This window comes from Papio anubis, chromosome 5 (assembly GCF_008728515.1).
Source record: "Papio anubis isolate 15944 chromosome 5, Panubis1.0, whole genome shotgun sequence".
NCBI classification, from domain to species: Eukaryota; Metazoa; Chordata; class Mammalia; order Primates; family Cercopithecidae; genus Papio; species Papio anubis.
In genome coordinates, this window is record NC_044980.1 from 47,685,344 (window position 1) to 47,695,301 (window position 9,958).

At 38.7% G+C, this 9,958-nt stretch overlaps 1 protein-coding gene across 1 annotated transcript in view; it reads left to right on the forward strand.

Annotated features, from left to right (window-relative positions):
• The window catches only part of ITGA2 (integrin subunit alpha 2), a 107,392-nt gene extending 97,730 nt beyond the window's left edge, over positions 1 to 9,662 (forward strand). Inside the window, exons 28-30 of the mRNA XM_031666154.1 lie at positions 1,978 to 2,067; positions 4,991 to 5,107; positions 5,565 to 9,662. Of these exons, the coding sequence (XP_031522014.1) occupies positions 1,978 to 2,067; positions 4,991 to 5,107; positions 5,565 to 5,645 (288 nt within the window). The 3' untranslated portion in view covers positions 5,646 to 9,662. The remainder of the gene's footprint in view (positions 1 to 1,977; positions 2,068 to 4,990; positions 5,108 to 5,564) is intronic.
• The last annotated feature ends 296 nt before the right edge of the window (positions 9,663 to 9,958 follow it).

The following is a 9,958-nucleotide window of genomic DNA, read 5'->3' on the forward strand; positions in this document are numbered from 1 at the left end:
GCCGCCACGCCCGGCTAGTTTTTTTGTATTTTTTAGTAGAGACGGGGTTTCACCGTGTTCGCCAGGATGGTCTCGATCTCCTGACCTCGTGATCCACCCGTCTCGGCCTCCCAAAGTGCTAGGATTACAGGCTTGAGCCACCGCGCCCGGCCAGGAGGTCCCGTCTGAAATATGGATTTCATTTCCTGTATTTGAACCCATTGATGCACTGCCTTTTGTTGCTACCTTTTCTCTGATGTAGTGCAAGACAACTTAACATTTCAAGTAATTTCATTACAAAGTGATTGATCAGGCCTCCAAATTGATGATAGAGTTGCTGCCATTTGTAAGGAGAAGTCTTCTTGAATGCTAGCAGGTGCGTTCCTTCACTCTCCAGATGTGTGTGCCATGCCTACGTCTACTTATTAACCCTGTGTTAATAAGTAGGATATTGTGTGCCTGTGAGAAGGGCCTATTTTGAGAATGCTATAAGAAAAATTCTTTCATCTTTAGTCTTTGGGGATTATGAAACCAGTATTTACTCAACTGCCAGTTTTTTTCTTAAACTTAAACCATTATCAATACTCTTAATGTTTCCCCCAATAATATGTTTAAGAGACTGGTGAGCATGGTTAATTTCTGATCCAGTCATCTAGCTTGAGAAAATTAACAGTAACCAGAGACTGAGCCAGTGGAAAGGAAATAAAATGCTCGGTTTTTGGAAATACAGTCTTTCTGGCTCCCAGATATTGTTTAGCAAATTACCTCATAGAGTATGTTCAATAATGTGCCCTAGTAACCAGAAAAACTGAGTCCTAGTAGCCACAGCATGTGAAAGCAGCTCTAACATGTGAGCACTGCATTCTACTTTACAGTAGCATCAGACCTAATATAGAGAAAATAGTGAAATAGACACATCAATAATGTTTCTATTGAAAAATAGACCTTTTTTTTTTTTTTTTTTTTTTTTCTTTTTAGAGGAGCCTTGCTCTGTTGCCCAGGCTGGAGTGCAGTGGCTCGATCTCAGCTCACTGCAACCTCCGCCTCCCGGGTTCAAGTGATTCTCCTGTCTCAGCCTCCCAAGTCTCTGGGATTACAGGCGCCCACCATCACACCCGGCTAATTTTTTTATATTCTTTAGTAGAGATGGGGTTTCGCCATATTGACCAGGCTGGTCTTGAACTCCTGACCTCTGGTAATCTACCCCCCTCAGCCTCCCAAAGTGCTGGGATTATGGATATGAGCCATTGTGCCTGGCTGAAAACTAGGCTCTTTTTCTGTAACTAGATGGAGGAATGAATGTAAAGTTATTTTGAATTAGGAAGTTACCAGTAACAGCAGCATAAAATATCCTTCCTACATACCTGCCCCAAATTAAGTGTTATTTGATAGAAACACTTAGATAGGAAATCTGAAGTTATACTGATGTGATATAACAAGCCGAAAAGTTCAGAGCCATGGGTGGTCAAATTCAAATGCACTTTCAAACAGTATTATTTTACACACATGTACCCAGAAGGAAAATTCTCTTCCCTTTTAAATGTCGGTTTTCCATTCCATTGTGTGACTTGTTCAGGTAAGTATACAAAGATGCCAAGCTTACAATTTTCTCTCATGTTATAAACTTTATTTTAAAAAAAATCTGAACTATGATCTTCCAAGTTAAATTCATTTTTAAATCCTCGTTTTTCAACCCAGTTCTCAAGTTCAGATCTCCTCAGGGAGATATTTTAATCCACTCATGTCTTGATCCCACCCCAAAAAGTAGATTCGTGGTGGCAAGGTGCAGGCATCTACATATCTTAAAATTACCCTAGGTATTTCTGACGGGCAGTCCTGTTACACAGCACTGGTTTAAACACGCACAGATTCTGGACAGGTCTTCAGAACTATTTGCTCTTGTCACATTCCACCAGGAAATAAATACATAAATCATAAGCATGCCAGCTTTTCTGCATTTTCTGCTGCTAGGATAAAACATATTCCTTTATGTTCCAGTCAACGTTCCAGACAGTACAGCTAACGGCAGCTGCAGAAATCAACACCTACAACCCTGAGATATACGTGATCGAAGATAACACTGTGACGGTGAGCATATCACACCTTCCTTGTGAGCCTCAGGGTCTGTGACAGGCATTCCATTTCTAAAAGCCCGGAGTAGTCACTCTTCTCACCTACATGTATGTAGAAACATCTTACTAAAACTTTAAAGATCTGATGTTTATTATGTTGAGATTTCGGCGAGGGTGTGTGCTACTTAAAAAGTTCAGTGCTATACTTGCCCTCCTCCATGCCCCCCACCCATGTCAGCAAAGCTGGCTTTCCTAGAAGTGGTGATCCAGTGAGCAGCACAACAAAAGGGGCTCTATGTTGTTTAGGACTCCAGGGTGTCTCTTCTCATGACTAAGCCAGCAGCACCAGTTCTTCCTTTCTCCTCCTGCTTATACAAAATGGTCTGGAGCTTAGGCCACAAAACCTAATTATGCTAATTTAAATCATAAATTATATTTTGAATAATTTTTAAAGAAAGGTACTGAAGCATGCTTAATAAATAATGCATTTATTAGAGGGTTTTTAAAAATAGTTCTCCTTACAACTAGACACTGATACTGTGTGGCATGTCCATTCATTAGATCGTACGTTCTGGAGGACTATAAATGCTCCCCTTGAATTAAAAAAAAAAAAAAAAAAAAAAAAAAAAGCTTTTACAGAGAAATGTACTTTCACAGAAAACAAAGGCTCTCTGTTCCACAAGCTGGCATGAGATAATTTTCCTTAGCACTAAATCTCTGGTTAGAATGTGCCATGTTTAGATATAGTGGGATTTCCATGCCCAGCTAATCTGCTGGCAGAGCCCTGAGCATTTTCCTCCCAATGCTTGTGTTAGGAGTTGAAAGCCAGTTTAAGAGTCTGCCCCCAAGGCCAGCTTGGCAGTTGGCCTCAGTCCACTGCTCCAGCCTACAGACTTGGTCAAAAAGTTATGGCCCCATGAACTCTGGGCCTCCTCACTCCATGCCTGAGAGTAAAGCTCACAGCACTGGGGCCCCACTCTTGTCCAGGGAAAAATGATTCCACACAACAGAGCTTGCTTCTCTGCCTCTGGTTTAGGAGCCTCAGTGAAAGCCCACACCCTCTCTTCAGAGACTAGGGCCTGGAAAATCAGAAATGGAGCCAAAGGAAATGCGGGCTTCAAATTCAAAATGCTATGAACTTAGCATCGGGGAGAAGTATTATAGATATTTTTTAAAAGCTCACTTTAGAAAAACAGTGTTCAGACAATATGTGAAACGCCACTGAAAACTGTTTTTAGAAAGCAGTATTAAATATATTAATCGGAAATTCAAATGAACAATTTTAACAAACCCATTAGATTCTTCTTTTATTGGTTTCCTCTAAGCAATACTAATAAATAACAGAAGCCAATTACTAGGTGCAAAAGTAATTGTGGTATCTGCCATTAAAAGTAAAGAAAGGCTGGGAGCATTGGCTCAAACCTGCAATCCCAACACTTTGAGAGGCCGAGGCAGGCGAATCACCTGAGGTTGGGAGTTTGAGACCAGCTTGGTCAACATAGTAAAACCCTATCTCTACTAAAAAGACAAAAATTAGCTGGGTGTGGTGGTGCACACCTGTAATCAAAGCTACTTGGGAGGCTGAGGCAGGAGAATCACTTGAACCTGCGAGGCAGAGGTTGCAGTGAGCTGAGATTGCACCACTGCACGCCATCCTGGATGACAGAGCCAGACTCTGTCTCAAAAAAAAAAAAAAAAAAGTAAAGAAAAAGTATTTTTAATATCAAAGACTGCAATTACTTTTGCACCAGCCTAATATTACTCAGTTGTGTCTATGAAAATTTTTTAATCTAAACATTAATTTGGATAAATTTTTGAATAAGGTATCTAACCTAAATAATAACTTCATATGTTCTAAGTGTCTGTTATATTTATTTGAATCCCTAGCCCACTTAAAAATCTGATCCACAAAATGCTATAGTCATGGGTCCATAGGGATCTGTGGTTCCTTGGGTTAGAAAGCTGTGGAAAAGAGAGAAGAAAGCTTATGACTGCCATTAAGCAGTGAGCTACATGAATTTATCATCACTTTATTCATAAATTTATCAAGTCTTATATTTTAGTTCTTGAAGATACAAATGAAAAGAAATACAGTCGCCAAGGTCAGCTGCAAGTTTAGTGCAGCCCATAAATTATATGACAAAAAGCAGCTCATTTGCCACTGCAATTTAATGTTAAATCAAGTAAATAAAACACATATTATCCCCTTCTTTTGCTTCTACATATAGCTCTTTAGGAATATTTTCTAAAGAGAATGGTTGAGACTCTTTCCCCAATTAATTAAATTTCCCCTAATTAATTAAAAACTGAATATACAGTTTTACTGTTAAAACTCAGGGCAGCCATTCCATTACAGCCTCTCAAAGATTGCCAGGAAGCAGACATAAAGAATCCTAAGTAGCCTCAAGGACAACTTTCCCACTGAAAAGGTCAACTTGACCCTTGAGATACTACTTCTACTTTTCCAACAATATCAACTTGGAATGAGGTTTAAGTGAACCTAGTATTTTAGACCCAATACAAAGCTGTGGTTTCATCACCATCAAGTTGGGTTAATGAGTTTCTTCGACTCCTCTCCCCAAAGCTGTTTGCTTTCACTTGATGATGCTTTCACTTGATTTGAATGTATGCTAGAAATGGAAGTTTCTATTTCATAAGTAAAATAAGCATCTGAGATTCTCAGGCATGAAGTAGCCACAAGACAGTGATGTAGTTAAAGGGGGGAAACTAGAAAAGTTGTATTTTTTAGCTGGATGGACTTTGCAGGAGGATTTTCTCTAAAATTGTTCTGCCAGTGTTTGAGATACGCCATCATGAGCAAATCATGTCACCTTCTAGAGCTGTAGACCTTCACTTACAGAACGAGAGAATTGGACTAGACCATCTCCCCACTTTTTTTGTGGTATTAAAATAACTCAACTGTCAACTGACATTTCCAGATTCCCCTGATGATAATGAAACCTGATGAGAAAGCCGAAGTGCCAATAGGAGTTATAATAGGAAGTATAATTGCTGGAATCCTTTTGCTGTTAGCTCTGGTTGCAATTTTATGGAAGGTAAGAAAAGCTTCATATTTTAAAATACAGGGCTCCTGAAGGCCAGCCTTGAATTTGCTTACAAAACATCAACCTCAGTTTTTATATGGTACCTTCTCTATCACAAGGAGAAAAGAAATGCAAGTTTGTTTACAGTTTCTTACTCATGTCATTAAAAACAACCAGTAAGGATTTTATCTTCTTTTAAACTTTCCTTTTATCCAGAGCCCTGCATGTTTTGTTCAGCTTCAAATAAGTAGACGCTGACAAATGTAGCTTTACGCAATGCAGCTGAGCTCTCTAGATAGATGTTTCCTTCTAGCGGGTGACAGATACCAGGTCATCAGTCTGCACACCTCCCTTCAGAGCCTCAGGGATTCCCAGAGGTGTGTCAGAGGACGTGCGCAGCCAAGGCGGTGGGAGGCACCTTACAAAATAAGCTACGAGTGGTAACATTTTTGTATCATCACCTTTACAGCTCGGCTTCTTCAAAAGAAAATATGAAAAGATGACCAAAAATCCAGATGAGATTGACGAGACCACAGAACTCAATAGCTGAACCAGCAGACCTACCTGCAGTGGGAACTGGCAGCATCCCAGCCAGAGTTTGCTGTTTGCGTGAATGGATTTCTTTTTAAATCCCCCCCCCCCTTTTTTTTTTAAATCATGTCATAGGTAAACTAACCTGGTATTTTAAGAGAAAACTGCAGGTCAGTTTGGCATGAAGATATTGTGGGGGGTTGGGGAGGTGCGGGGAGCGGGTAGGGATATAATGGGTAAAAGACTTATTTTATATGATGGGGAAAAAAAGTAATCTTTAAACTGGCTGGCCCAGAGTTTACATTCTAATGTGCATTTTGTCAGAAACATGAAATGCTTCCAAGCATGATAACTTTTAAAGAAAAATATGATACTCTCAGATTTTAAGGGGGAAAACTGTTTTCTTTAAAATACTTGTCTTTAAACAGCAACGACAAAAGCGGAAGTGCCTGATATGTACGTACTTCCACTTGTGTATATTTTAATGACTATTGATGTTAACAAAAACACAGGTTGTTTTTCAATTTATGCTGCTCATCCAAAGTTGCCACAGATGATACTTCTAAGTGATAATTTTATTTATAAACTAGGTAAAATTTGTTGTTGGTTCCTTTTAGAGCACGGCTGCCCCTTCCACACCCCATCTTGCTCTAATGATCAAAACATGCTTGAATAACTGAGCTTGGAGTATACCTCCTATATGTCCATTTAAGTTAGGAGAGGGGGCGATATAGAGACCAAGGCACAAAATTTTGTTTAAAACCCAGAATATAACATTTAGGTAAAATCCCACCTGCTAGAGGCCCATCCTGTGCCAGAGGAAGGAAAAGGAGGACATTTCCTTTCTCTTTTAGGAGGCACAACAGTTACCTTTTAGGACTTGTTTGGGTGACTGGCAGTAACCTAGTGAATTTCTGAAAGATGAGTATTTCTTTGGCAACCTTCCTCCTCCCTTACTGAACCACTCTCCCACCTCCTGGTGGTCCCATTATTATAGAAGCCCTCTACAGCCTGACTTTCTCTCCAGTGGTCCAAAGTTATCCCCTCCTTTACCCCTCATCCAAAGTTCCCACTCCTTCAGGATAACTGCTGTGCATTAGATATTGGGAAAAGTCACCTGTTTAATTTACACACTTGCATGAATTACTGTATATAACCTCCTTACCTTCAGGAAGCTATTTTCATTTAGTGCTAAACAAGTAAGAAAAATAAGCTCCAGTGAATTGCTAAATGTTGGAACGCGAGGGGATGTAAACAATGTAAAGTAAAACATCTCAGGATTTCATGAGAAGTTACAGATGAGGCACTGGAAGCCACCAAATTGGCAGATGCACCCTCTGTGGCTGTCTTGTTTCTGAAGAACTTAAACTTCCACAAGAAAGAATTTGACCTTGGCAAGTTTGTCCAAAAGGTAGATCCTGAGATGATTTGGTCAGATTGGGATAAGGCCCAGCAATATGCATTTTAACAGGCACCCCAGTCACTAGGATGCAGATGGACCACACTTTGAGAAACATTTCTACTTTTCGCACCTAATTTTCTCTGTTCCTGAGCCCCCACATTCTCTAGGAGAAACTTAGAGGAAAAGGGCACAGACACTACATATCTAAAGCTCTGGACAAGTCCTTGACCTCTATAAACTTCAGAGTCCTCATTATAAAATGGGAAGACTGAGCTGGAGTTCAGCAGTGATGCTTTTAGTTTTAAAAGTCTATGGTCTGGATTTCTATAATACAAATAGACAATCTTCCAAGAATTTGACTTGGAAAAAAATGTCAGAGGAAAACAGGTTATCTGCCCAGGTGCATATGGACGACCTTGACTGCCCTGGCCCAGCCCCTATGTTGGCAGTCCAGGGCTGTCTGTACTGTTTACAGAATTACTTTGTAATTGACAACACAAAACAAACAAGAAAAGGCATAAAATGCCAGGGTTTTATAGAAAAAATAGCATGGTATTCTCTAGTTAGGTATGCCAGAGTCCAATTCTTTTAACAGCTGTGAGAATTCGCTGTTTTGTTCCAATGAAAATTTTATTTAAAAAAAAAAAAAAGACTAGAGAAACTAGTCATTAACTTGATAAAGAATATTTAACAGCTAGTGATGCTGGTGTGTGCCTGCAGCTCCAGCTACTTGGGAGACTGAGACAGGAGGATCGCTTGAGTCCAAGAGTTCAAGTCCAGCCTAAGCAACATAGCAAGACCCTGTCTCAAAAAAAAAATGACTATTTAAAAAAACAGTGTGGCTGGGAACAGTGGCTCACACCTGTAATCCCTACACTTTGGGAGGCCGAGGCCAGTGGATCATGAGGTCAGGAGTTTGAGACCAGCCTGGCCAATATAGTGAAACCCCATCTCTGCTAATAACACAAAAATTAGCTGGACGTAGTGGCAGGTGCTGTAATCCCAGCTACTCGGGAAGCTGACGCAGGAGAATCACTTGAACCTGGGATGCGGAGGCTGCAGTGAGCCAAGATCGTGCCACTGCACTCCAGCCTGGGCGACAGGGCAAGACTCCGTTTAAAAAAAAAAAAAAAAGAGTTAGTACTGTATATATAAATATTAGCTTTTCAATGTGCTATACAAAGAATTATAGCACAACCTTCCTTTTATTTTACTCTGTCTCACCTTCTTTAGGTGAGTACTTCCTTAAATAAGTACTAAACATACATATACAGAACTTGAAAGCTTTGGTTAGCCTTGCCTTAGGTAATCAGCCTAGTTTACACTGTTTACAGGGAGTAGTTGAATTACTATAAACCATTAGCCACTTGTCTGTGCACCATTTATCACACCAGGGCAGGGTCTCTCAACCTGGGCACTACTGTCATTTGGGGCCAGGTGATTCTTCCTTGCAGGGAATGTCCTGTACCTTGTAGGACAGCAGCCCTGTCCTATAAGGTATGATGTTTAGCAGCATCCCTGGCCTCTAGCTACTTGATGCCAGAGCATCCTCCCCCTACAGTCAGGACAATCAAAAAATGTCTCCAGACATTGTCAAATGCCTCCTGGGGGGCAGTATTTCTCAAGCACTTTTAAGCAAAGGTGAGTATTCATACAAGAAATTCAGGGGAAAAACATTTTTTAAATAAAAGCTATGTGTTCCTATTCAACAATATTTTTGCTTTAAAAGTCAGTAGAGGGCATAAAAGATGTCAAATTCAAATTTCCATTTCATAAATGGTATACAGACAAGGTCTATAGAATATGGTAAAAACTTGACTGCCACACAAGGCTTATAAAATAGTAAGATAGTAAAATAACTTATGAAGAAACTACGGAGATTTAAAATTGTGCATCACTCATTTCAGCAGCAAAATAAGAACTCCTAACTGGACAGAAATTTTTCTAGCTAGCAATGTTATTTTTGTAAAATAGTTATCAAAAATTATCTTCAAAATGTGAAGAGTAAAGAAAATAAAGCCAATTTATTATAGTCACACAAGTGATTATACTAAAAATTGTTACAAAGTGTATAATTTTATAATGTATTTACCTGTCCTGATATATAGCTATAACCCAATATATGAAAATCTCAAAAATTAAGACATCATCATACAGAAGGCAGGATCCCTTAAACTGAGATCCCTGATCCATCTTTCATATTTCAATTTCCACACATAAAACAATTATATAAAAAACTTTGTAGGACTATGCCCTTTTGTGTATGCATACTCATTTTAACCAATTTGAAAAGTTAATTTAAAATCTAGAGGTGAATGAGAAACATGGGGGAAAAGTGTGAAATAAGTGAAAATATTAACTATTTCTTTGAACTCTAAAGACTGAAACTGTAGCCATTATGTAAATATAGTTTCATATGTACCTGTTTATTTTGGCAGATTGTCAAAATATGAATGTATATATTGCATAACTATGTTAGAATTGTGTATATTTTAAAGAAATTGTCTTGGATATTTTCCTTTATACATAATAGATAAGTCTTTGTTCAAATGTGTTTGATGTTTTTGATTAAATGTGTTTTGCCTCTTTACTTTCCACAAAAACTATAAAAATAAATGCATGTTTGTACGAAAAGTTGCAGAATTCATTTGATTTACGAGAAACAAAAATTAAATTGTTGTCAACATAAACTAGTTAATAGCTTTTCTCATATACAAGTATAACAAACAGAAAAGTTTCATTAATTGTAAGCCACTCTTTTCATACCACATTATTGAATATTGTTACAATTGTCTGGAAAATAAAGTTATTTTCTTTGGGCTTTTACAAGTTATATATTTTACTATTTTTATCTTATACATTCACTTTGCTCACATCCAAGACTCAATTTAAGAAGACTGAGGCTATAATTTGCCATAGTTGTCCAGTCT